Below are 27936 nucleotides of genomic sequence, written 5' to 3'. Positions count from 1 at the left end.
GCACCCGCGTGGGAGACCTGGGTGGAGTTCCTGGCTCCTGGCTTTGGATCAGCACGTTGTGCTCACTTGGGGAGTGAAGCATCGGACGGAAGATCTTCCTCTCTGTCTCTCCTCCTCTCTCTATATCTGACTTTCCAATAAATAAATAAATCTTTTAAAAAACTATATGCAATTTTTATAAAAGCATCTCAGAACTGGTACTTACACTACACATATGTTAAAATACTGCATCAAACCCATAAATATAAAAGTATGTAAGTATTGTTTAAAGTTTTTAAGTAAAATTTTGAATTATTTATTTTCACTTGATTAGAAAGGCAGACAGATGGAAAGAAACCTTCTGTCAGCTCTTTCACTCCTAAATGCTAACAACAGCTAGGGTTGGGCCAGGCCAATGCCAGGAGCCCGGAACTCAATTAAGGTTTCCCGTGTGCCCAGGGTGAACATCGGCAGGAAGTTGGACAGGGAAGTGGAATAGAAGAGAGTGCAAACCAGGCATTCCAATACAGGTTACAGAGATCCCAAGATATGACAGCCACTATGCCACAGGCCCACCAAAGCTCTCTTTAAACAAATGTTTAAGTATTATGAAAAAAATAACCTGATGAAAAAACCTACATATGGATATCAATGTTCTCTACATCAACATAATTTTTTTTTTTTTTTGCTTTTTGAGCAAGACCCCAGAAAATGACTGGAGGGACAAATAATAATAAAAGCTACCATCTGCTACTCATGGCATATGATTTACTCTAAATCCGCCCCAAAGTGCTATGAAGCCTATCTCATTCTCCCCGACCCCATTTTATAGAAAAGGAAAATCTGTCAAGAAAACTGCCCAAGGTACGCAACAGGGTTGCGATGAGGTCCTATATCTGTTTATAAAACCACAAGATCAAGAATATCCATTGAAACGTGTATACAACAGGACATCTCTTATTGCGATATGGCAGGAAAGGCCAGGAGAGCATACAGGGTGGGGACGGGACCGAGAGATAAGGGAAGTCTTGCCTAGAAGGCTCCAGTCTCCCTCTAATCAAGGGGCGCTGGGGCAGATGTGAGGACCCTGGGAGGCGTCACGGCTGCGTGCTGGAGCCGAGAAAACAGGACAGCCGTGGAGTGGAAGCGTCGCGAAGTCACAGCCACGCTGCTCCCTGGAAGCACACGGGCCGCTCACCCCTGAGCTGGGGCCTGCTCTTTCCCGGAGGGAGTTGCAGATCCCGCTGAGGCTAAAGCCCAACAACTTCCCTGGGCACATCACTTTGGGAAGCCGCCGGCGTCCACGACCGCCGGGTGCTGAGGCAGACCTGCCTCCCGGGACAATCTCCCCCGGAAGAGCCCCAGTCCCCGCCAGGCTGGGGGAGGGGCGAGAGGAGCGGTCCGAAAGGCAACTAGTTGCCGCGTTCGCCCCCAGGCCCCGCCGGGACCCCCTCCCGGGACCCCCCAGAGGACCCCCGGCGCGAGGCCAGGGGCCGCAGCCGGACGGCCGCGTTTCGGGGGGCACCCGAAGCTAACCTGTGGCCCCCAGACGTCAGGCGCGGCCCTTCCCCCACCGATTCCGCAGCTCTAGGTGGACTCTCTCCGACTCCTGATCTCCGCGACACGGCCTGCCACCGTCCGGAATACCGCCGCTCCCGGAGTCCCTTCCACAGCAGCTCCGCACGGACACGGTCCACACGACAACTTACCCGCCCCGCGGGGCCCAAGACAGCCCGGGTTTCTCTGTGGACACCAAGAGCTCCCTGACATCTCCACCAATAGCAACCCGCAAACGGCACGCGGAGGCGGGACTGAGTCCTGAACACCAATCAGAGCCGACGCAAAGCACGTTCCGGCGCACAGAACCAGTTCCCGCCTTTGGATGGAGGGGAAAAAAAATTCGGTTGGCGCCAAACTCCTGTAGTCTTCAACGGGATTTAAAGGAAAGGGGCGGGGCGAGATGGGGCGGGGATGGCTGGGGGCGGAGACCCGCTGCGGAAGGGGCGGGACCTGAGCGGAGGCGGGGCGGGACCTGAGCGGAGGCGGGGCGGGGCCTGTGCGGAGGCGGGGCGGGGTCTGTGCGGCGGAAAGTCGTCTTGGATAAGGCTGCGGCTTGTCCTAACCCTCTATTCCGTGGGTTCTGTTGAGTGTCCAGCGCGTCCTGGGCTTATCCGAGATGCTGGCCTGTCCTCAGGTGCTTTCCGGAAGGGCAGGCATGGGAACAGCGCCGGGTGTTGGAAGTTTCGAGAAAGCATTGCTGGTGTACTGGGGGGTGACTGCACGCAGAAGGATTTAGAAGGAGTCGTCCTTGGATTGCCTTTATAGAAAGAACCTGCAGGAAACGGGATAGGGTAAAACTCGACTTTCGGAGACTGAGCCATTGCTTGCTGGGAAAGGAAAGCAAGCTGCATTCCCTGGCTACTTTGTCACCCTAATTCATCTTCCTTACAATTTAGCCTTAATTTAGTATTTAGAAAGGTGGACTTCTTGGGGCTGGAGTGGCACAGCGAGTTAAACCACCTCCTGCGAAGCTGACATCCCATAAGAGTTCCGGTTGGAATTCCAGCTGCATTGGTTCCCACTATGCAGCTCCCTGCTCATGTGCCTGGAAAGTAGCGAAAAGTGGCTTGCTGGGAAGTGAGCAAAGGGATGGAAGATCTTTTCTTTTTAAAGATTTATTTTTATTACAAAGTCACATATACAGACAGGAGGAGAGAGAGAGGAAGATCTTCCATCCGATGACTCACTCCCCAAGTGAGCACAATGGCCGGTGCTGTGCCAAACCAAAGCCAGGAGCAAAGAACTTCCTCCAGGTCCCCCACACGGGTGCAGGGTCCCAAGGCATCCTCAACTGCTTTCCCAGGCCACAAGCAGGGAGCTGGATGGGAAGTAGAGCTGCCAGGATAGGACCGGCAACCATATGGGATCCTGGGGTGTTCAAGGTGAGGACTTTAGCCACCAGGCCACTGCGCTGGGCCCAGATCTTTTGTTTTTCAAGTGTGGCCAGAGCTGTGACATAATGGTTCCTTGCTAGTTCCCTGGGAAAAACAGCAGAAGATGGCCCCAGTGTTTGAACCTCCACCATCCTTGTGGGAGACTGGGAGACACTTCCTGCTCCTGCTTTGGCCTTGCCCAGCCCCAGCCCTTGGGGCAATTCAGGAAAGAACCAGCAATTGAAACATCTCTCCTTTTCTGTCTCATTGTGCTCTCTGTAACTCTTTCAAAGAACTCTTGTTTTAAAAATATAAAGGCAAATGCCTTGTTATTTGTAACAATCCTTTATTTGAAAAAAAATTTATTGATATGAAAAGCCTTGTAACAGAAAGAATGTATCCACTGTTTAACTCCCCCAGTGATTTGAAGGCTGACCTGGGCTGGAACAGGCTAAAGCCAGGTCTTCCATGTGGGTGGCAGGAGCCCAGCACAGGAGTCAACTTTCCCAGTAACATTGACAGGAAATTGGATCAGAAGTGGAGCACTGAGGCTAGAACCTGCATGGATGCCAGAGGAACAGGCATTAGCGTAACCCAAACAATACTGCCCCATTATTACATGTATTTAGAAACTGTCTTCCTGGCCCTAGCATGGTAGCCAAGGGGCTAAAATATTCAACTCGCACAAGCCAGGATCGCATACAGACACTGGTTCAGGTCCCAGCTCCTCCATTTCCCATCCTGCTCCTTGCTTGTAACCTGGGAAAGCAGTAGAGGACGGTCCAAAGCCTTGGGATCCTGCACCTTCCTGGGAGATGCAGAATAATCTCTGGGCTCCTGGCTTCAGATCAATTCAGCTCTGTTACAGTCACTTGGGGAGTGAATTCGCACATGGAAAATCTTCCTCTCTGTGGTCCTCTCTGTATATACCTGACTTTCCAATAAAATCTTAAAAAGAAATTTTTCTGGGCCCGGCACCGTGGCCTAGTGGCTAAAGTCCTCGCCTTGAACACCCCAGGATCCCATATGGGCGCCAGTTCGAACCCTGGTGGCTCTACTGCTTGTGGCATGGGAAAGCAGTCGAGGATGTCCCAAAACCTTGGGACCCTGCACCCGTGTGGGAGACCTGGAGGAAGTTCCTAGCTCCTTGGCTTTGGATCGGCACAGCACCAGCCATTGTGGTCAATTAGGAAGTGAATCATCAGACGGAAAATTTTCCTGTCTCTCCTCCTCTCTGTGTATCTGACTTTGCAATAAAAAAAAAGATTAGAAAAAAATAATAAATCTTAGAAACAATTTTTTTAAAAAAAGAATGAAACTGTCTTCCTGAACTGGCACAATGACCTATTGGCTAAATCCTTTCCTTGCATGAATGTGATCCCATATATGCATCAGTTTGTGTCCCAGCTGCTCTACTTCCCATCCAGCTCCCTGCTGTGGCTTGGGAGGGCAGTCAAGGAAGGTCTACAGACTTTGGACCCTGCAGCCACAGGGAAGACTTGGAGGAGGCTTGTGGTGTCTGGTTCTAGATTTGCTCAGCTCCGGCCATTGTGGCTGTAAGGCTCAGCCAGGGTGGTTGAGGAGTGGCCTAGCAGGAGGCTGAGAAGGGTGGCTGATAAGGCCATACCAGGAGAAGATAGCTTGCTCTCCACCAACAGTGAAAACAGATCAATCATCCTCAAAGGGGAACCAACCTATAGCACTCTAAAAGGCACATTCCTGTCTCTCCCAACCCCCACCTCTACAGCCCTCTAATAAAAACAACCCCTCAGACAGTGAACCTCACCTGAGAGAACTCCGAATTAAGTTTGTTCTAATCTGAACTCTATTCTGTGTGGATGTCTCGTTCTGAACATGAGCTCTAACTTTACAGCAGCCACTTGGAGAGTGAAACGGTGGATGGATGATCATTCTGGATGTCTCTCCTCTCTGTAAATCTGTCTTTACCATAAAAATAAATAAACCTTAAAAAAAAAAATCCTGCATGCGAGCCCAGCACTGTGGCCTAGTGGCTAAAGTCCTCACCTTGAAAGCATCAGGATCCTATATGGGCACAGTTCTAATCCCTGCAGCCCCACTTCCCATCCAGCTCCCTGCTTGTGGCCCGGGAAAGCAGTCGAGGACGGCCCAAAGCCTTGGGACCCTGCACCCGCGTGGGAGACTCACAAGAAGATCTGGGCTCCTGGCTTTGGATTGGCATAGCACCTGCCATTGTGCTCACTTGGGGCGTGAATCATCAGATGGAAGATCTTTCTTTCTGTCTCTCCTCCTCTCTGTATATATATCTGACTTTGCAATAAAAATAAATAAATCTTTAAAATAAAAATCCTTTCTTTCTAGGCTTCTTTGGACACATGACAAAAGCTGGGCTGATCCAAGGCCAGGAGCCAGGTGCCAGGAGCTCCTCCTGAGTCTCCCACCTTGGTGCAGGGTCCCAGCGTTTGGGTGATCTGATGGTTTCCTAGGTACATTAGTAAAAACAGTAATTGGCACTTGAACTGGTACCCATACGGGATGATGGAACTTTTTTTACTCATTAAACTTCCTATTTGGTGTATTACGTCTTGTTAACTGTAATGTAAACTTGAAATACCTTATCTCAGAAGCCAAAATAAAAAAAAAAAGGAGTGGGGGGAATGAGAGAGGGTAGGAGGGAGATAAGGAGATAAGGAGAAGGAAGGAGGAAGATAATATCAGTATACTCCTAGAATTGCATCTACTGACTATATTGAATCTGTTTAAAAAAAATTGAAAATTAAAAGCCATGTTATGGCTTAGAATGTTAAGCCTCTGACTGTTGTACCAGCATCCCAGATGGGTGCCGGTTCATGTCCCAGCTGCACCACTTTCCATCCAGCTCTGAAGCCAGGAGCCTGGAGCTGCCTCTGAGCCTCAGATGGTGTGAAATCCCAATGCCTTGGGCCATCCTCCACTGCTTTCAGGCCACAAGCAGGGAGCTGGATGGGAAGCAGGGCAGCCAGGATTAGAACCAAGTGTGCAAGATAAGGATTTTAGGCCCTAGGGCCCTGAATTACAAACCTTATGACCTGGGGTGTCAAGGGCCTTCTGATCCAGACACCACTTTCTTAATTTAGTATGTTAATTTTCAGTAAAGAGTTGACTTGGAAACATGACATTGAAAACAGAGGAACTGCAAGTCAAGGAGGGAGGTAAAACTCACATCAAAGGTATTAGGGAGGGGCACGCATTGTGGTGAAAATATGTGATCCGACCTTGGACTGTGCCTCTTCAGTTGTTGATGCCTGTGCAGTGGTCAGCATGCCAAACGCACACAAGGCACGTGACAGCCAGCTCATCCAGGCCACAGGTTGGAAAGCAGAATAGTTAGGACCGCTCTTCTGGCTAAGCTTTACAACATGTTTCTGGGCCTGTGGATGCGCTGAGGTGGACTTGGAAAAATTTTCTCTACCCAGGTGCAATGAAGCCAATGACATCTATCAGAACTATCAGAACCATTCAAGTAATACCCTCAGAACATTCTTCCCCATACTTGAGATCTCTAGGGCATCCTCAAAGGACACTATCTTATCTCTTGTAGTTTGATAGCAAGAAGTGGTCCCTTTACTTCCCTGTCCTGCAGGCATAGGAGAAAAAAAATTTAAAAATGCATACAATTCTGCCACACATCTTTCTTCATACCTCAACCCTTCCCATCCTAATGGGAGACCCACAAGGGCATACATTCCTCAAAAATATGCAAATAATATTAAAATTTTAAAAATTAAGATTTATGCATTGCCATTGGAAAGCCAGATATACAGAGAGGAGGAGAGACAGAGAGGAAAATCTTCCATGTGATGATTCACTCCCCAAGTGAGCCGCAACGGCTGGTACTGCACTGATCTGAAGCCAGGAACCTCCTCCGGATCTCCCACGCTGATGCAGGGTCCCAAAGCTTTGGGCCATCCTCGACTGCTTTCCTAGGCCACAAACAGGGAGCTGGATGGGAAGTGGAGCTGCCAGGATTACAAGTGGAGCTGCTGGGATTAGAACTGGCGCCCATATGGGACCCCAGCGAGATCAATGTGAACTCTTTGGCCACTAGGACACGCCACTGGGCCCCAAAACTAAAATAAATCTTTAAGGTGTCTCTCTCTCACTCCCCCTTTTGAGAAGTACCCCACCTCCTGGCTTTCTCTTGGGAAGTGCTTTTCCCTTCTGCTTCCCTTCCTTGCTCATCTGGTCCCTTTGCAAATCATCATTTTTCCTGCAAAAAAAAAAAAAAAATCTTTAAAAATAAATTAAAACTATAAAAATATAAAAAGAAAATTCTAATAAAAGCCATGGGCTTTTGATCTGTACCATATCCTGCAACCCTAGTTTCTCTGATTATATATTTATTGTGTAGAATAACATATTCCTTCTCCTATTTTCTACACCTTGATAGCTGAATCCAGAGAGCTGATCCTTTTGGTAATACAATAGATAGTATTAGGTTCTTTGATCTGGAGTCACCTAAGATGCAGCTTCTTTTTATTCTTGCAATGTTAGCAGCCCTTGATGCTTAATACCTAAATCAATTGATTGAAGGTATTAGAATGGTGATACAATATTTCCCAATTTGGAGAAAATGTTTATTCATTTATTTCAAAGAGGAAATGAGAGGTATACACACACACACATACACGGAAATGGATGTTTTATCTGCTGATTTGTTTCCTAAATGACTACAGCAGTCAAGTCTGGATCAGGCCGAGGCCACGATCCAAGAACTCTCTTCAAGAGTCCCAAATGGATGGCAGGGAGCCAAGTACTTGGACCATCTTTCACAGTCTTCCCAGCTGCATTAGCAGGAAGATGGGCAGGAAATAGAATAGCCTCGACTGAAACCAGATCTCCAATATCGGATGCTCTATAATGCCAAACTCCCTAACTGGAATTTCTAAAATTATTTCTCTAATCTGAAAGGCAGAGTTGTAAAGAGAGAATAAGAGACAGATCTTCTATGCACCATTTTACTTCCAAGTTACTTAAATGGCCAATACTGGGAGACAGGAACTTCTTCTGGCTCTCCCACTTGTGTATAGGGGGCCCAAGCATTTGGGCCATCTTCTCCTGCTTTCCTGGGCCATTATCAGGGATCTGGATCAGAAGTGGAGCAGGCAAGATTCAAACCTCAAACTGGTGCCCTTATGGGATGTCAGCACTACAGGTTGAGTCTACATTGGCCTGTGGAATATTTTTATGAAGAGACTTATAATCATCACAGTTTTGGTTATACAGTAGTATGATTTATGTTGGTGTCTGTGCAGTAGGTGTGGACGACATAAAGGTGTGAAGAAAATAGGTCCCCTGTTTGGCAGAGCTTGGGGGAGCTTCCTGCTGCATTGCAGGGCCCGGCAGTTGTCTCTGCAACTACCTGAACACAGTTCCACCTCCCTTTGCAAGGACACTGGACCACCCCGCTAGGAATTCTGTAATCTATTGAGGTATTGTTGTTTGCCCCTGTCAGATGGTTTTTACAACCAATGTGAGCTTGGTAGTTAATGTTGCTGGTAACGTCTGGGTGAACGGGCCTTTAACAATGTATGCTGTCTCAGTTGCTTTTATGGCCCTTTGGCTAGAAGAGTTCAAGAATGGCTGTACTAACATTGTAATACATGCTTTCAAACTAATTTAGGGTTATTGAGTCTGTAGTTGTAGCGGGAATTTATGTTTGTAGTTTTTATGTTTTTGATCTTTATCTGTTCTCCTCTGTGACATATTTTCTCCTCTGATAAGTTATAGAATGAGAATTATAGTAGGAGTGTATTACTAATTAATATGTGTTGTCTACTGAGGCATTTCTGACTGCAGTGTCAGAATGGAAAATGCCCTGCCTTAAGGTGAAACACTTTGCAGAATTATCTTTGGTAACACCCACTTGTCCATTGTAGAGCTGAAATCAAATTGGAGTAAACATGGCTCATTGCTAACTGCAATTCTTTTTGCCTTTATAATTCCTGCTTTACTTGCTTAGCTAACAAACTGTGTGAGCTTGCAGGCCTAATGGCCAACTAGTGCCAATGACCCCAATCCTCATAAACTAAGGCCACAGCCTTATTCACTGATAGATAATCTAAGATCGGGGTCTATTTGTCACAGGTGGTGCCAAGGTTAGAGCCCAGACCTGAGGAGAGCAGGTGGGGACTGGCAAGCCGAGATAAGCAAGGAATGTGTAATCCTGCCTTACTCACCTCTCACCTGTTGTAAATCATGCCCACCTCCCCCTCCAAGCTATGTCAAACTGCCCCTAAAGAAAACTTTGTAATTGTACTGCTCATGGCCCACACTCTGCAGCCGATTGGCTGCAACACCATGACTTAAAAGGTCTGTGCCAGAGTTTGTGACTGCTTCTGTATAAATAAAGCGGAGAGCTTCCTAGCAGGGTCCATTATGATCCTGAAATTGTAGTGATCCGTTTCTTCTCTCTCTACCCCTACTTCACGCATCCTTCTAAAGTTCCGAACTCAGCTGGAGCTGGCCTCTGGCAGATTTATACATTAAAGGAAGGGTAGGGTCTGGCTAAGGCATCTGGGAAGCACAAGATTGCTGAAGTATTTGGACTCCTGCCCCTCGTATTGGAAATGCGCATAGAGTTCAGGTTCCTAGCTTCAGCCTGGCTCAGTCATTTAGGTAGTGAGGCAGTATATGCAAGATTCTCTCTGTTTCAAGATAGTGAAATACATTTTAAAAAGATTTATTTATTTATATTGCAAATATTTATATTTACAGAGAGGAGAGACAGAGAGAGATGTGTTCCTCATTCCCCAAGTGGCTGCAATTGCTGGAGCTGAGCCAATTCGAAGCCAGGAGCCAGGAGCTTCTTTTGGGTCTCCCACGCGGGTGCAGGGTCCCAAAGCTCTGGGCCGTCCTTGACTGCTTTCCCAAGCAACAAGCGGGGAGCTGGAGGGGAAGCAGGGCCGCCGGGATTAGAACCGGCGCCCATATGGGATCCCGACGCGAACAAGGCGACGACTTTAGGGGAATTTTAAGAGAACTGCTGGGTCAGAAGAACGCCTCGGCTTTTCCTTCCTGTCTACGTTTTCAGATGCTGAGCTCTCGCGAGGAGCGGTGGGCAGACACCACAGGCCGGCAGAACCTCCTGGCTTCCTCGGTTTAGCGCACCTGCTGGCCCCATCACCCCCGCAGCCCACTTTTGGCGAGCACCCGCCTCCCGGAAGTGGCGCTTGCTCACGCGCGCCGTTTCCGCCGCCCCGGGGGCGGGGCTGCAGCACCCCGCGACGCCGTCGGGGGCTGATGACGCGCGCGCCGTGCGCTTTTCCCCACGTGTGCTCGTGCTCGCCCGGTGTCGGCAGAAGCGCGGCGGCCACTTTCCCTGGGGGCGTAGTCGGAGACCTCGTCGGCTTCGGGTCTCTCAGAAGGAGCGGTGGTGGCTTCGCGGAGCGAAGGGCGCCGGGGTCATGGAGCACCTCATGCTGGAGGTGGCGGCCACCACGCTGCGGATCATCGCCGGCAAGAACGACAAGAGCCGTAACGAACTGGGCAGGTTCTTGACCAAGCAGGTGAGAGATGGAGGGGAGGTAGCGCGCCGGGTGTCGCTGGCTGCCCTCTCCGCGGGGAGAGCGGCCCGACGAGCCTGCCTTTATTTACGTGTGCTTTTATTAATGTGGGGAGCCCTCCCCGCTCGCCGTCCGGCCCCCGTGCTCTTGCTGGTGTGCGTCACGTGGCCCCCCGCACCCCCCGGACGCGGGCTAGCTGCCTGCCTGGTCCGGCCACCCCAGTGGGCTTGGGTGCGTCTTTTCCTCCCCACCCCTCCTTTACGGCCGCTTGACAAGTGTTGATTGCGTTCTTGGTGAGCGAAAGTCGCTCTGCCCCAGGGACTTGTGCGTCTGCTTTTCCAGGCATTTCCTTACACATACACACATTCACACGTTCTCTGTCCCCCTCTGTCTCTCTCGCACAGCGCAGAGCACTTAGTGGCAGCTGTTGGAAGCGAGTCGCAGGAATTGTTGAACAAACGAGGTTTTCGTGGTAATTGAGAGTGGTGGCCGCGGTTTTACCTTGAGTCTTCTCTGAGTGACTCGGCGTTGAGGACTTTTATCATGCCTCTCTTCTCGTTGCACTTTAACTTCCTGCTTTACCATTTCACACCTTTGATATCTAGACGCTTCTAGAGTAGAATGCATGTTTCTATTTTCGTAACTTCGCTGTATAGAAAAGTATAGAAAAATCGTTTTCTGTTCAACTACTGCCTGTGTTCTGTTGCCTAGGACGCAGCAGCATTGTTTGGGGTGAGAACTGGGGTATCTGAGTGGTCTGAGGCGTCAGGAAACTCACCTAGGAGGCGTTTTCAGTTGGTCACAGCCAGTGGACCTTGGGAAGCAAAAGAGGACTAGCACAAGTGAGTAGGCGACAGAGGAAGCTTTGCGGAGGCCTGGGCGAAGGGGTCGAAAAGGGCCCGCTAAACTTCTGGCTTTCTTTTTCTTTAAAAAAAAAAAAAGAAAAGAAATATATATATATGTATATACATTGTTTTTTTCTAATCCACTGGTTCATTTACCGCAATGGCCGGAACTGAGCCCATCTGGAGCCAAGAGTTTGTTCTTGGTCTCCCATGTGTGTGCAGGGTCCCAAGGCTTTGGGCCGTCTTCAGCTGCCTTCCCAGACCTCAAGTTGGGAGCTGAATGGGGAAGTGGAGCAGCGGGGTTACCAGCTGTTGCCCATGTGGGATCCCAGGGCCCGTATCGATCTCCTTGCTTTCAAGACTACTGTGCTGAGTCCCCAATCTCAAATTTCTTTCAAATTTGTTTCTTTCCATTTTTTGGTAATAACTTGCAGCTTTCCACTGAAGAGTGGACTGTTTTGTTGTACTTTATTCTTACTTCTTAAAACTTTATTGGAAAGCAGCAATGACTTGAAATATTGATTCTCATTGTATTGAAGAAAGAGATTTTTTAAAAATTGTGCTTCTGTTGTCTGTCTCAGCTGTTGTGGTAGCAGCCTTTGGTTACTCCTGGCAATTTGGCTTTTCATTCCATTTTGTGCACTAGTCCCCTAATCTGTTTCTTCTTGTCACTCCTACCTCGGTTTCCATCTCTGCCTCTTCCTTTGTCCGTGTCTGTGTTCATGAAGAGCCAAGTGCCCACGAGCTCGCACGGGTGCTGGAGATGGCTGGATAATTAGATCCAGTGTCAATTGTGGTTGTGCCCTTGATCAAGTTACTTAACTGCAGTGAGTCTCAGTTGCTTGATTAAATATCAAGCAGCTGCTGACTAGTTAAAAGCAGGGACTCCGGAGTCAGGGTCTGTGATGGATTCTAGTTTTTGCTGCTAACTTTGTTAGCCTACTCCTCCAGTCCACCCCCTTTTCTTATATAAAATGAGATGAGTATATTTTTTTGTCTTTAGGATTTATATATATATATATTTTCTTGGAATGGCAGATTCACAGAGAGAGGGAGAGACAGGAAGAAAGATCTTCCATCTGCTGGGGGGAGGGACAGTGATCTTGGGCAACTGACAAAGCTTATTTCCAGGGTTACAGTTCTTAGTAAAACAATAGTTCAAATACAGGTCAGCCTTAGGTCATGTCTGTAAGCAGGGAGTTCAAGGAAAGTCAACAAGGTACCTTGCTCAAAGCACTGTTGAAGTGGGGAATAGATTTGGAGCATTGTCTGCCCTGGGTTAGCTGACCAGACAGATGTTTACTGTTTATCACAGAAAGTACAAAAACAGCTTCAAGGACTTGCTTGGGGCGGTGGCGTGCATGCGGAGCTTCGCCTCTTCTTCCTGGAGCTGTTACTCTAGGACAGTACTCACCCTTCATTGAGCTTTGCAGAACATAGTTTCTTTTTTATTTATTTTTTAAATTTTTTTTAAAGATTTATTTTTATTATTTTTTCATTGGAAAGGCGGATGTACAGAGAGGAGAGACAGAGAGGAAGATCTTCCATCTGATGATTCACTCCCCAAGTGAGCCGCAACGGCCGATACTATGCCGATCCGAAGCCAGGAGCCTCTTCTGGGTCTCCCACGCGGGTGCAGGTTCCCAAAGCTTTGGGCCGTCCTCGACTGCTTTCCTGGGCTACAGGCAGGGAGCTGGAAGGGAAGCGGGGCTGCCGGGATTAGAACCGGCGCCCATATGGGATCCCGGGCGTGCAAGGCGAGGACTTAACCACTTGCGCCACCGCGCTGGGCCCCATAGTTTCTTTTTTAAATATTTATTTATTTTTATTGAAAGTCAGATAATCTTGTGTCCAGTGACTCATTCCACAAGTGACCGCAACAGTTGATGCTGAGCCTATCCGAAGCCAGGAGCCTGGAGCTTCTTCCAAGTCTCCCACATGGGTGCAGGAACCCAAGACTTTGGGCTGTCCTCCACTGCTTTCTCAGACCACAATCAAGAAGCTGGATGGGAAGTGGGGGCGCTGGGATTAGAATTGGTGCCCATATAGGATCCTGGCATGCAAGGGGAGGACTTTAGCCACTGGGCTACCATGCCGGGCTGGTTCAGTCAATATTTTCTGTAATCCAGACATGATCCACACAGAACACAGCTTTTAAAAACTCGATCTTTTCAGTAAAATATGACTCTTCAAAGCTTTTTTGAATTCAACCATAATAGAAACAATTCTGTAATATAATCATGAAAGTAATCAGAAGTAGAAAAGTTTCAGTGTTCAATGTTGTTGACTGTTGGGCCTTTATAAAGTGTTGTAGGTGTTATCTCAAAATAAGTTTCAGTTGATTCCCCTTTCTTCAGATCAACTCAGCTCCTGCCTTTGCAACCATGTGGGGATAGGGGACAGGGGATATTTCTGTGTCTCTCTTTCTGTAAATCTGTCCTTCAGTAAAAGTAAATACATTTTAAAAGTTTTAGTTGACATTAGATAACATTAGATAACATTTGAAAGGAAAACTTTGCCACATACATGTATTTACGATTTGTTTATTTAAGAAGCAGAGTGACAGAGCTCTTTAGTCTGCTGGTTCATGGTTTTCTGCAAGGAGAAAGGCAGAATTTCCCAAGAATATAATTACCTAAAGGTTGGGAGTAGCCACAGGTTTGAAAAATTAATCTTTTGGCATTCATTGCTTATTGTTATTGCCCACTGCAGCAAGTCAGCTGCCCAGACTTGGCTTTAGGGCCCCCTGGGGTCCAAGACTGAAAAAGTCATTAGATAGGTTTTTTTTTTTTTTTTTTAAATGGCCTGCTTTCCATCTCCAAAAGTTCCCTGGAATACTAGCCCAGCTGATCCTTTTTCTTCTGCAGAACTGGTATTTACTCTGTCATGTGTTTAAATAGAAACAAGTTTTAATGGCTTATTTATTTTACTTAGAAGTCAGAGTTACAGAATCAGGGAGAGACAGACAGAAGTCATCTGCTGGAGTTGGTTTGAAGCCAGGAGCCAGGAGATTCCTTTGGGTCTCCCGTGTGTGTGCAGGGGCCCAAGGTCTTGGGCCACTGCTTTCTCAGGCCACAGGCAGGAGCTGGATCGCAAGTAGAGCAGTTGGGACTAGAACTGGAGCCCATATGGGGTGACTGCACTGCAGACTGAGGATTAGCTTACTACACTACTGTGTTGGCTGCAGACACTTTTCTAAACCCTGTTATATGGGCCCGGCGCGGTGGCGCAAGTGGTTAAAGGTCCTCGCCTTGCACGCCCGGGATCCCATATGGGCGCCAGTTCTAATCCCGGCAGCCCCGCTTCCCTTCCAGCTCCCTGCCTGTGGCCCGGGAAAGCAGTGGAGGACGGCCCAAGGCTTTGGGAACCTGCACCCACGTGGGAGACCCGGAAGAGGCTCCTGGCTTTGGATCGGCATAGTATCGGCCTGTTGCGCTCACGTGGGGAGTGAATCATCGGACGGAAGATCTTCCTCTCTGTCTCTCCTCTCTGTATATCCGCCTTTCCAATGAAAAAATAATAAAAATAAATCTTAAAAAAAAAAAAAAATAAACCCTGTTATATGGTAATATTATTTATGGTAGAAAATTTGGAAAATTTAAGATAGCATCAGTGTTGGCAAAGTTCTGTTTGCCAGAAATATGATGTAGAAGTTGTAGCCCCTCATACCTTTGAATATCATCTTGTGCATCAGCACTTTTCAAGTGTAATAAAGTCAGGATGCTGGAGGTTATTAGCTAGGTGTCCATGTAAGATGAGGTGAGATAGATTTAGAAGATTGCCACCCGGGGGCAGCAGAGGCAGAGATAGGAGTGAAGGGCCTACACACACTAGGGTTGGACCCTCCTGTATGCCATCTGGAGACTTAGGAAGTGGTGTTTTGAGTGGAGTTTTCAAGAATTTGGTGACTGCCCAATGTCTGGCCATTTTAGAAGGTCTCCTAAGTGTTACTGTCTCTGCTCTCTGATGGAAGCAGGTGCATCAGGTGTGGTGACTATTATAAAGCTGCAGGTTATCAAAGGGCATCCGGTAAGCACAGAACTAATATTGATTGACATTGTTTCAAGGTGACATTGTTCTTCAATATTTTGTTAACAGTCAGTTCTTTTTAAGATTTATTTTATTTAAAAATTTTTAATTTATTTTCTCCTGAAATGCAGAGAGTCACAGAGAGAAGGATAGTGAGAAGGATCTTCCATTTTCTGATTCAATCCCCAAATGGCTGCAATGGCCGGAGCTAGGTCAGTCCCATGCCAGGAGCCAGGAACTTTTTCCAAGTGTCCTGCATGGATACAGAGTCCCACAGTCTTGAGCCATTCTCTGCAAGTTTCAGACCGTAAGTAGGGGTCTGGATTGGAAGTGGAACAGCTGGGATGTGAACTGGCCCCCATGTGGGGTGCTGGTGCCACAGTCAGAGACTTAACCCGCAGATCCCAGAATTAGAATTAGGTGTTTTTATGAGGGAATGGCCTACAATTTGGGAGACTTTCTGAGAGCTTAGGTATAAGATGACTTCTTTTTATTTTTTTATATTGTTTAATAGTTGAGAGGGATACAGCCCATGTGGGCCTCTGATGTGGGTGAGGAGGATCCAAGGTATAGAAGTAGGTGGGTGGGACACATGTTTTAGTTCTTCTCTCTTTTAAAAGATTTATTTTTACTTTATTTAAATTTTTTTTTACCTTTTATTATCATGTTATGATACAAATCCATAGGCCCTGGGAAATTTAAAACGCCATGAAGTTGTAGCACTACTGAATGTGGTAGTATCCATTACATAGTAACTATACATCCTCTTAAATGAAAAGCCAAAAGCAAAATCAACAACAGGAAGGAAAAAAGAAATTACCAACACCATGAAGTTAAATAACATTCTACTGAATGACTGTCACTGAAGAAATGAAAATTAAAAACCTTCTTGAAGAAAAATGATGCTGCAGTATGATCTGTGAGTCATTGAAGAATTTAATCAGAAGAAAGTGTTTTGAAGAGATGAAACTAATAAAAAAAACAAAATCTAAGAGATCTAGTTTCCACTGATCTTTGTTGGTGAAATGTGTCTCCTATAGGCAACAAATATATGGGCTTTGTTTTTTTAATCCAGTCTACTAATCTATGACGTTTGATTGATGAGTTTAAGCCATTTACATTCAGGGTTAATATAAATGGGTGGTAATTTAGTCTTTTCATCTTAGCAATGGGTTGTATATTGATTTAGTCTTCTGTTATTTTACTAGGATGTTCTTCACATTTGCCTTTGGTTTTGGTGTGTGCTATTCCTTTTCTCTGTCAAGAGAACATCTTTAAGTATCATTTGTCAGGCAGGTTTGGAAGAAGCATATTTTAACTTTTCTTTGCTGTTGAACAAGTTCACTTCATTTTCAAAGACAAAGGAAAGTTTTTGCTGGGTACGTTATCCTGGGCCAACAATTTTTTTGTTTTAGAATCTGGAATATGTCACTTCATTCTTTTCTGCCTGTAGAGTTTCCTGTGAGAGGTCTCCTGTGAGTTTAATTGGCATTCCTTTATATGTCAGTTGATTTTTTTCACATGCACATTTAAGGATCTTTTCCTTATGTTTGATTAGAGAGAGCTTGATTATTGTGTGTCGTGAAGATCACTTTTGGTCAACCCTGTTGGGAATTCTGTGATGCTCCTGGATGTTGTTTGCCAATTCTTTCTTTAGATAGGGAAATTTTCACTTATTTCTTTAAATACCTTTTTAAATCCAGCTTCTCTTTCTGTACCTTCTGGGATTCCCATAACTCCTCCCCCCCCACCCCCCCGTAATGCTTATGTTGAGCCTTTTAATCATATCTTTTATTAAGGGGAGGACTTTAGCTGCTAGGCCACGCCGCCCGGGCCCTATTCTTGGATACTTTTCTTAGCTTGACCCAGCTGTGCTTCCAGCTTTTTGTTTCTTCGTGGTGACAGGAAATATCTTCCAGTTCCGAAATTCTTTCTTGTGCCTCATTCATTCTATTTTTGAGAATCTCCACTGTACTTTTAATTTGCTCTACTGTGTTCTTAATTTCTGATATGTCAGCTTTCATTTGATTCATTTCCAGTGTGACATATTCCTTAAATTCCTTGAATGCCTGCTTTACGTGCTTCTCGTTGTTGATAAGTTTTGTAACAAGTGTTTTGATTTCTGTATCCCCCATTTTCTCGATGTCTTCCTCAGTTAACTGAAGTTGGCAAAGGGTTTTGCTCCTTTGCAGGGGAGTCTTCAGTAATATCCATTGTGCCTCTGTCTCTTCTTTTTCTCTTGGTTATTGTACTTCTAGTTATCAGATTCTTCTCCTTGGGGCAGGTTTCTAAGCTGAGTCACCCACAGGTCTGCAATTTGATTTTACTTACTGCAGTTGGTACACAGCTCTTTGCAGTCACTTGTGCTACTCCCTCCAGCGAGCTCCAGGTCTGGGTTCTTCTGTTAGATTTCCACCCTGGTCTCCATAGCCCCAGCTTCTGGTTCACCACTTTCCATCTCCTGTGTGATACTGTGCTGAGGCTGCACTGTTGTCTTTGTGCAACCTTTCTCCCACTTTCAGTTGGAGCAGGTCCCAGGATTAGGGAGACACCAGGTGTCCTATATAGGTCGGTTGTTGGTGGTGCTGATCTTGCCGGAACCTGTTGGTCGTTAGGTCTGAGGGCTACATAGACCTATTTTGACCCGTATGCTGCTAAAGTCGGTATTATTTTCCCTGTGGGAACACTGTCATGCAATGAGCTCAGTGAGTTCGCTCCCAGCTCAGCGCATGTGCAGCTGACTGTTGTCCCTACAGTCTTATAAGTTTTTCCACACCATGCAAAATGATGCCCAATTTGGCTTTAGGGGGCATATTGGGCTGTGAAATCTACCCTGTTCCCGCACTGCCTGTATGTGACCTGCCGCTCTGTGTTTGCTCCTGGTCAAATCAAACAAACCAGCAGAATGGGCAGTTCTTTGACTCTTTTACCTCCTGAGCTCCTGGTAAACATCCCTTCCCACCTTGCTGCTGGTGGAGTTCCAGCTGCCGGTGGATCGCTGTTTGCTGAATGCCGCTGGGGTATTAGTCATTGCACCACACCATTGTGTCTGCTGCTCTCTTGTGTCTGTCAGTTTCCAGGTGCCCCTCTGCTGTTTTCTAATTCCTGAAATGTGCCCTCTTTGCTTCACATTGGCTAATATTTCTCTGTTTAAATATGTCCTTACTGTATTCCACCATCTTGATTCTCCGATTTATTTAGTTTTTTCATTTTTTTTGTTTTTTTTTATGTTTATTTCTCCAATTTATTTTTATTTTTACTGGAAAATAAAAGATCTTCCATCCTTTGGTTCACTCCCTAAATGGCCGCAACAGCTGGAGCTGAGCCAGGAGCTGCTTCTGGGCCTCCCATGCTGGTGCAGGGTCCCAAGGCTTTGGGCCACCCTCTACTTTCCCAGGCCAAAGTATAGAGCTGGTTGAAAGTTGAGCAGCTGGGACCTGAACCAGCTCCCATAAGGGATCCTGGCATGTTCAAAGCAAGGATTTAGCCACAGGACCAATGTACTGTACCCAAGTTGTGTACTTTGAAAGGCAGGGAGAGAGAGAGGGAGACATCCCCAGCTGCTGGATTGCTCTGTAGATGCCTGCAACGACTGTGGCTAGGCTAGGCCCAGTGCAGGGTCTGGGAACTAAATCTGGGACTTTTATGCAGTGGCAGAGACACAGCTACTATAGCCATGGCCTGCTATGTCTCAGGGTGTATGTTAGTGGGACGTTGGCTTGAACGCAGCGATGCCCAAGATGTGATACCAGCATCTTGGTGTCCTGAGGTGCCAAAGACCCTCCCACATAGCATTTCACATGCAATTGATCGGGACTGAAGGACTTCCCCCTTCAGGGGACTTAGATGTATTAGATGGCTGTTACATTAAGTTAATTCTCATCCTCTGTTGCTTCACTCGCCATGGTTTTTTTTTTTTTTTTTAAGATTTATTTATTTTATTGGAAAGTCAGATATACAGAGAGGAAGATCTTCCGTCCGATGATTCACTCCCCAAGTGAGTGCAACGGTCGATGCTGTGCTGATCCGAAGCCAGGTCCCAGGAACTTCTTCCGGGTCTCCCACAGGAATACAGGGTCCCAAGTCTTTGGGCCATCCTCGACTGCTTTCCCAGGCCTCAATTGGGGAGCTGGATGGGAAGTGTGGCTGCCGGTATTAGAACCGGCATCCATATGGGATCTTGGCGCATTCAAGGCGAGGACTTTAGCCGCTAGGCCACGCCGTTGGGCCCTCGCCATGTGTTTTATAGGAGAAATTCACTTTAAAATCTGGAAATGGGGTTATTTTGTCTATAAAGTAGGACACCCATGCTCTTTTCCAGCATTGCAAATGGAGATTGTTTACACAGGTGCTTTTGTTTTACTCTTTCATCAGGTGTGGACACCCCAAGACCGCCAATGTATTCTGAGTACTTTAGCACAGTTGCTGCTGGACAAGGACTGCACAGTGTTGATTGGCCACCAGCTGCGCCCCCTCCTTTTGGAATTGCTGGAAAGGAACGTGGCAGCCATCAAAGTTGGAGGCCAAGTGAACCATGATCTACATGAACGGCTCTGTGTGTCAATGAGCAAACTCCTCGGGAGCCACCCTGATGTCTTCCCGTGAGTAGCACTTTCATGCTGTGCGTTGTTCCTTCCAGGGTGGACTGAGGTCACGTATACAGGAAGTCACACTGTCTTGGAATAATGTTGTTCTGCATGCTGAGGGGAGCATCTCATATCTGGTGCTTCCTGTTTTAGCTTTCATCATCACAATACATGTACTTTAGCTTCCTGGGAGTCTATTCTTGAGAGAGTGAAAAATGAAAGCTTGGGGAATAGCTGTGTCTGAATAAGCTTTCCAAAAAGGGAAGTTTAAAATAGATGAGTTCAGTAGAACTAGAAGATACACAGGGAGGGGGAGTTTCACTGATGTCCGTGGTAGAGGAGTGTGTACATTGGGGTGGTTGGACATCAGGATTGAAGCTGTGTATGGCACTTCAGTAACTCATACGGCGCAAGTTCTAATCCTGGCGGTCCCGCTTCCCATCCAGCTCCCTGCTGGTGGCCTGGGAAAGCAATTGAGGATGGCCCAAAGCCTTGGGAACCATGTGGGAGACCTGAAGGAGGCTCCTGGCTTTGAATCAGCTCATCTCAGCCCATTGCAGCTGTTGGGGAGTGAGTCAGTAGATGAAAGATACTTCTTCCTCTCTGTATATCTGATTTTTCAATAAAAAGATTTATTAATTTTTGTTGGAAAGGTAGATATACAGATTTACAGAGGAAGATCTACTATCTGCTGGTTCACTCCCAAAGTGGCTTCAACAGCTGGAGCTGAGCCGGTCAGAAGCTAGGAGACAAAAGCTTCTTCTAGGTCTCCCCCGAGGGTGCAAGGTCCCAAGGTTTTGGGGCATCCTCGACTGCTTTTCCAGGCCACAGCAGGGAGCAGGATGGGAACTAGGGTTGCTGGGACTAGAACCAGCTACATGGGATCCCGGCATGTGCAAGGTGAGAACTTTAGCTGCTATGCCACGGCGCTGGGATCCAATACAAATAAATCATAAAACCAAAGCAAAAAGCTCTATTGCTGCAGTGTTTGGCCCATAGTGAAAGTTTCATAGGTTGTTGGAAATGAGTGCATTTTCAGTAATAAAAACTTGAAAATTCCTTTGCTTTGGATTTTTAAATTTCTTTTTGTTTGTTTGTTTTTTTAATATTTATCTTATTTTTCTTTGAAAGTCAAATATATGGAGAGGGGTAGAGAGGAAAATCTTCTGTCAATTGAGTCACTCCCCAAGTGGCTGCAACGGGCTAAGCTGAGCTGAGCTGATCCAAAGCCAGGGGCCATGAGCTTCTTTTGGATCTCCCACATGGATGCAGGGTTCCAAGGCTTTGGACTGTCCTCGACTGCTTCCCCAGGCCACAAGCAGGGAGCTGGATGGGAAGCGTGTCTGCCGGGATTAGAACTGGTGCCCATGTCGATTCCCGGCATGTGCAAGATGAGGACTTTGACCACTAGGCTACGTTGCTGGATCCTGTTTTATTTACTTTGAATTCTTGGTATGGAGAGAAATATCTTCCATATGCTGATTCACTCCATAGAATGGCCACAATGGCTGGGGCTAGGCTAGGCAAAGCTTAGAGCTCAGAACTCCATCTGGGTCTCTTCCTTCGTGGATGCAAGCGTCCAAGTTTTTGAACCATGCTTTTCTTCTTTCAAAGGCATGTTAACAAGGAGCTCGATCAGAAGTACAGCAGGTGGGCCGCAAACCAGCACTCACATGAGATGCAAGTGTTGTAGGTGGATGTTTAACCTACAGGGCCACACACTGGCCCCACTTCAGGTTTTTTGTATCCTTTCTGATAGGTACTTCATGCAGTGATGGTGATGCTTAAACACAATTTTTTTTTTTACATCTTTTTGTTTTTTTAAAGCTTAAATTATTTTTATTGCGAGGCCAAAGGTACAGAGAGGAGGAAAGACAGAGAGGAAGATCTTCCCTGTGATGACTCACTCTCCAGGTGACCTCAACAGCCAGTGCTGTGCCAATCCAAAGCCAGGAGCCAGGAACCTCTTCCAGGTCTCCCACATGGGTACAGGGTTCCAAGGCTTTGGACCATCCTCGACTATTTTCCCAGGCCACAAGGAGCGAGCTAGATGGGAATCAGGGATGCCAGGATTAGAACCGGTGCTCATATGGCATCCCAGCACGTTTAAGGCAAGGACTTTAGCCTCTGGTTCACAGCTCCAGGCCCCAGAATCTTGGGACTTTATGGTTTTATCGTTCTGATTACTGTGCTCTCAGATGCCTGGGGTTCTGTTCAATTCCGTGATGATTTCTAACAAATAAAGTATTCTTTGAAATTGTCATCACTCCCTGAAAATTCTTTAACTCTCTTTCTAAAGGTTTGCCCTGAGATATTTCAAGGACACCTCCCCAGTCTTTCAGAGACTCTTCCTGGAAACTTCTGATGCTAATCCCGTCCGCTTCGGGCGCAGGCGCATGAAGCTCCGGGACCTAATGGAAGCAGCCTACAGGTTCCTGCAGCAAGAGCAGTCTGTGTTTCGGGAGCTCTGGGACTGGAGTGTGTGTGTCCCTCTGCTCAGGAGTCACGACACCTTGGTTCGCTGGTGCGTAGCTGGGGCAACTGACTGTAGTTCTGGTGGTCGTGGTGGAATGGGAGCATGCATGAGGAGGGAATGGATATTGTGCTGAATTTGCTGTGTTTTTGTGGCTTTGCTTCATCACCCTTTCATTGTGTGCTACTTCAGAGGAAGGGTAATGATAGAAGTGGTCCCACATTTCACATGTGCTTCTGCAAATGCATTTGTCATGTCTGCTTTGCATCTTTTGCTTGTATTTGTGTTGTAACAGTTATTTAAGGTTTCTAGTGTTCAGTTGTCTGATAAGTTTTCTTTGTCCTTTTCATCAGTTGTAAATCACCTGAATGACATATTTTCTGTAGGTATACAGCCAACTGTCTTGCTTTGGTGACTTGTATGAGTGAAGAACACAAGTTATCTTTTCTCAAGAAGATTTTTACTGCTGATGAATTGATTCATTTCAGGTTGAGGTAAGCGGGGTTCTTCCTGGAGGTCTTGCTGTGGTTTCTTGTGGTGAAGTCATTGATGGGAGTCTCCATTCCTGTAGGTTGTTAGAAGAGGCACAATTGCAGGACTTGGAGAAGGCCTTAGTTTTGGCCAATCCAGAAGCTTTGCATTGGCGGAAGGAGAAGGAGCTGCAGTACGTTCCCGGACACCTTGTTTCAGCTGACCTCTGCTCCAGGGTCACAGCTGTCTGTGGGGTGCTTCTGCATGGGCAGTCTCCGGCCCTGGGAGAGCAGGTACGCTGCCATCAGTGGGGGGGGTCCTCCCTTATCCTCCTCAACTCCCTCAGTGAGTTTTTTGCTTTGTTTGCTTGGCTTTCTGTAAGAGGTGTGAACCAACTTAAGTTTGCTAAGTTGTTTTATTCATGCAAGTTTTTAGGAGAAAAGTTCATCTTGGGCTCTCCTCTTTGATATTCCATTTGTTGCTGTTCTCATATGATTTTAGCAGCTTGAGTGGTGCCTGTTAATTTTTTAAAAAAAGATTTATTTTTATTGGAAAGTCAGAGGAGGAAAGACAGAGATGAAGATCTTCTGGCCAATGATTCACTCCCTAAGTGACTATTGCAATGGCTGGAGCAGAGCCAATATGAAGCCAGGAGCCAGGAGCTTTTTCTGGGTCCCCCAAGTGGTGCAGGGTCCCAAAGCTTTCGGCCGTCCACGACTCCTTTCCCAGGCCAGAAGCATGGAAGTGGAGCGGCTGGGATTAGAACCAGCACCCATATGGGATCCTGGGGTGTTCAAGGCGAGGACTTTAGCCAATAGACCATGCCGCTGGGCCCCATATCGATTTTAGATGTGAAATTCTAGATATTGGGACAGGAACAAAGTAAAATTGAACAGAGATAATTGAGGTTTGCTCCTAACTTGCTGTACCTCAAACTTTTTTGCTTGTTAAATCCTAGGAGATTTTTCTTAAATTTAAGGATAAATTCTGCATTGCTGTTCTTTCCCTTGAATCCAGAATAAAAGGAAAGTTTATCAAACACTCTGGTGATAGCATGCCTGTCATTAGTAGTCTGTTTGCAGAGGGCAGGTGCAATGTTAGGGAAACTAGTTTGTATGTTTTAGGACAAATAATTCATTAAATTTCTTTAGAGATTTATTTATTTTATCTGTATTTTTTAATGTTTGTTAATTTAAAAGGGAGATTTTATAGAGAATAAAAGGGGAAGCAGAGGTATTCTATTTGCTCGTGTGCTCCCCAAATTGCTTCAGTGGCCAGAGCTGAGCTGATTCGGTTTTGGGAGCCAAGAGCTTGTTTCCAGCCTTTGATGTGGATGGAAGGTTCACGGACCTGTGCCATCTCTACTCTCTCAGGCCATAAAAAGAGAACTGGATGCCAGTGGAGCAGCTGGGACACAAACTGGTACCCTACAGTTTTATTTATTTGAAAGGTCCAGTGACAGACATAGATGGCGAACTCTTCTGATGATTCACTCTACCTAATCTGGGTGAGGCTAAAGTCTGAGCCAGGAGCTCCTTCCTGGTCTCCCACATCGTGAGTGGCAGGAACTCAAGCACTTAAGGATCATCTGATGCTTCCATGGGTCGGTGGTCGGGAGATGGGTCAGGAATGTGAATATGCTGTGTGGTGCCGCTATCCTGAATGGCAGCTTAACCAAGCGGAACATAACTTCCACTCTAGAAGGACTCTTGACCTGACTTTGTTTCTCACTCTCCTCCCTAGGGTGGTAATAGGAATCCTTCACGTGAGCAGGAGTTGGCCCTCAGGTCCTATGTGTTGGTTGAGTCTGTCTGCAAAAATCTTCAGATGCTGGCTATGGCAGTGGCTTCTCAGAATGCTGTATTGTTGGAAGGGCCAATAGGATGTGGCAAAACATCGTTGGTGGAACATTTAGCTGTCATGACAGGTAGAAGGAAGCCTCCTCAGCTTCTCAAAGTCCAGCTTGGTGACCAGACCGACAGTAAGGTAATTCAGAAGTGGCAGGTTGGTGGTGGGTTGGCGTGCTTGTAAATATCTTCATTTCCATCTCTGCTGAAGGAATGTGAGGAGTAGTCACACTGTTCCTGCTTGCAACTGTTGGGGTCAAATCTCAAAAACTTTAACAGAATTAAGCTGTAGACTTAGAGTGGGATTAATTGAAGGAGTTTGCCTCAGCTCTTCAGGTGTGTCTTGGGGAGGATTTTTAATAATTTCCTTATCGTCTTTTTGCAGATGCTGTTGGGGATGTATCGCTGCACAGATGTTCCTGGAGAGTTTGTGTGGCAGCCTGGCACCCTGACGCAGGCAGTGACAAAGGGCCACTGGATCCTTCTGGAGGATATTGACTATGCCCCCTTGGATGTGGTATGTTGGCCATATGAATCATTGCCTCCTAACATCTTTTCTGTCTTTGAAGAGCATTTCGTTAGTAGTGATTTGGGAGTGATGGAAAGAGGCTGTTTGATTGCCTTAAGGCAGTTATGGTCAACTGTTGGATCTGATTTGAAGGCTTGGATAACTTGGCTGGATTGCTTTTGGATCAATAATAGTCTTATCAGTGTGTTGCTGTTTTGGTTAGGTTTCTGTACTGATCCCTCTATTGGAGAATGGAGAGCTCTTGATTCCTGGCCGAGGTGACTGTCTAAAAGTGGCTCCTGGATTTCAGTTCTTTGCAACAAGGAGGTATGTCCTGTTAGCTTTTCTCTTCCTCTGGTGCCAAGCTGAGAAATATTGGAATAGAGTGCCCTGCATCCACTTCAGGTAGTTAGTTGGAGTTGATGACAGACCCAGTGTTTTCATTCCTGAAATGAAATTCCTAAAAAAAGATTTATTTACTTTATCATTTATTTGAAAGAGTGACAGGGTAAAAAAGATCTTCCATCTGCTGCTTCATTCCCTAAATGGTTGTGAAAGGCAAGGCTTCACCAGGCTGAAGCCAGGAGCCTGGAACTCCATCTGGTTTTCCCACCTGTTGGCAGGGGCCCAAGTATGTCTGCTTCCTGCCATTATTAGCATGGAGGTCGTGTAGAAGTAGAGGATTCTGGACTCAGACCAGCACTCTATTGGAAATGGGTGGTCCAAATAGTGGCTTAACTTACTGGGGAATAATGCCTTCCCTACCCCTGGCATTTTATAATGGAGACACTGACTTATTTCTCATACCTGGTTTGTATCTGAACAAGTTCTTATGTGTTTAAGTGTCTACAAGTGAAACTAATGCTGTATTAAGTGTTAGCTTTTTTTTTTTTTAATATTTATTTTTATTGGAAAGGCAGATTTACAGAGAGAAGGGAAGACACAGAGAAAAATCTTCCATCCTCTGGTTCAGTCCACAAATGGCTTCAGTGGCCAGAGCTGAGCTGATCTGAAGCTGGGAGCCAGGAACTTCTTCCGATCTCGCACTCAGGTGCAGGGTCCCAAGGCATGGGCTATTCTTTGCTGTGGAGCAGCTGGAATTCAAACTGGTGCCTCCATGTGATGCTGGTGCTTGTAGTTGGAAGATTAGCCAGTTGAGGCAGTGCATCAGCCCCTAGTGTTTGCTAATATTTTGTTACTAGAAACAATTTGGCTTATAACAAATGACCACAAGGCCTTAGCCTGTTGTGCTGATTTGCTGGTTTCTGGCTCTGCCCTTTGCTGTTTTAGATGAGTGAGAAGGGGTGTTTCTGTGACCTTACAGCTTTGAAGAAAAGAATAACTTCTCCTTAGGATGGTGGTTGTGAGAACTAAACAGCTTATGTATGTAAGCGAGTGGTTTACCTGGAGTGTGTATTGTGTTCCTTACCTATTTTTCTTGTAGAAATTTCTAGTAAACCAATATTTTATCTTCTGGTACCAAACAGTGAACTTGCAGATAATCAGTCCTGCAAGGCCTGTATCATGTTTTCTCTTTCCTGAGTTTATTTATGCTGTAAGAAGTACGTTATTGTTGAAATCACTTGTGGTGATTTGAAAATAGCTTAGTCAAAGCTGTATTCCTCCTTAGGCAGGATTGAATGTGGATCAGTTGTCAGTCTCTCGCACAAGGAGGGATTCTGAATGCTACGCTGTGAGTTAATCACAGCAGGAGATAAATATCTGGTTTCTGTTTGTGCTTTTCTGCTTGTTTGTGTTCATCCTTCATCCAAACATATTTAATGAACTGACCCAGGAAACATTGTTTTAAATAACTTCATTACCGTGTATTGTCATTATAGTGGCTGATGTTTTATTGCACCTAATGTGTAAATTAAGCTTTGCCAAAAGTATACATGTATAAAGAAAAATGTAGTAATACAGGTTGTAGTGTTTTCTTCTGTTTAAGGCAGAAGGGGATATATTCTTTCTGTATATTAAGGACTAGAGTAATCCAAGATTCAAATAAGGAATTTTGTATGACTGTTGTATATTTTGAAACAGACTGTTGAGCAGTGGAGGAAGTTGGTATCGGCCGCTAAATAGTCACGCTTCTTTGTTGGACAAATACTGGACCAAAATTCGCATGGATAACTTGGATAAAGCAGAGCTGAATGAGGTATGTGGGTGTTAGAAATTACTAATATTTTTTATTTGTTATAATTTATTGTGAAATATTCTAAATTTACAGAAAATAGAGAAAATGCCATTATGAGCCACCAAATACTATTCAATAAGTTTATTACTAATTGTGCCAGCATTTTATTCCAGCATTGTATCTATTATCCCTGTAGGATTGTTTCTCTCTCTTTTTTAAAAAATTTTTTTTTCCTTTCTTTTAAACTTCAGTCTGTTATACAGCTTTGTTTTCTTTTTCTTTTTTTTAAGATTTATTTATTTATTTATTGGAAAGTCAGATATACAGAGGAGGAGAGACAGGAAGATCTTTCACCCGATGATTCATTCCCCAAGTGAGCGCAACGGCCGAAGCCAGGATCCAGGAACTTCTTCCAGGCATCCCACATGGGTGTAGGGTCCCAAAGCTTTGTGCCGACCTCGACTGCTCTCCCAGGCCACAAGCAGGGAGCTGGATGGGAAGTGGAGCTGCTGGGATTAGAACCGGCACCCATATGGGATCCCGGGGCATGTTTAAGGCGAGGACTTTAGCCTCTAGGCCACTCCGCTGGGCCCTTTTTGATTTAT

General features: G+C 46.0%; 2 protein-coding genes across 5 annotated transcripts in view; one reads left to right on the top strand and one right to left on the bottom strand.

Moving 5' to 3' along the window:
* CASP8AP2 (caspase 8 associated protein 2) overlaps positions 1-1712 on the bottom strand; it is a 29311-nt gene extending 27599 nt beyond the window's left edge. Inside the window, exon 1 of one of the 2 annotated variants that reach the window (XM_040983778.1) lies at positions 1689-1712. The gene's annotated coding sequence lies outside the window, so the exon portion shown is untranslated. Of the gene's footprint in view, positions 1-1515 lie in introns of both variants that reach the window. The other variant, XM_040983774.1, reaches the window with a different exon arrangement.
* Positions 1713-10238: 8526 nt separating this feature from the next.
* MDN1 (midasin AAA ATPase 1) overlaps positions 10239-27936 on the top strand; it is a 132679-nt gene continuing 114981 nt past the window's right edge. For all 3 annotated transcript variants that reach the window (XM_040983773.1, XM_040983772.1, XM_040983771.1), the window contains exons 1-9: positions 10239-10438; positions 19684-19910; positions 22195-22419; positions 22755-22862; positions 22940-23132; positions 24583-24825; positions 25072-25203; positions 25418-25521; positions 27238-27352. In XM_040983773.1, coding sequence (XP_040839707.1) covers positions 10337-10438; positions 19684-19910; positions 22195-22419; positions 22755-22862; positions 22940-23132; positions 24583-24825; positions 25072-25203; positions 25418-25521; positions 27238-27352 — 1449 coding nt within the window. In that variant the 5' untranslated portion in view covers positions 10239-10336. The remainder of the gene's footprint in view (positions 10439-19683; positions 19911-22194; positions 22420-22754; positions 22863-22939; positions 23133-24582; positions 24826-25071; positions 25204-25417; positions 25522-27237; positions 27353-27936) is intronic.

The sequence above is a fragment of the Ochotona curzoniae genome, unplaced genomic scaffold, assembly GCF_017591425.1.
Source record: "Ochotona curzoniae isolate NIBS_2020 unplaced genomic scaffold, NIBS_Ocur_1.0 contig_3819, whole genome shotgun sequence".
NCBI classification, from domain to species: domain Eukaryota; kingdom Metazoa; phylum Chordata; class Mammalia; order Lagomorpha; family Ochotonidae; genus Ochotona; species Ochotona curzoniae.
Note: the sequence above shows the minus strand (reverse complement) of the source record. Positions and strands in the feature narration are given on the sequence as shown.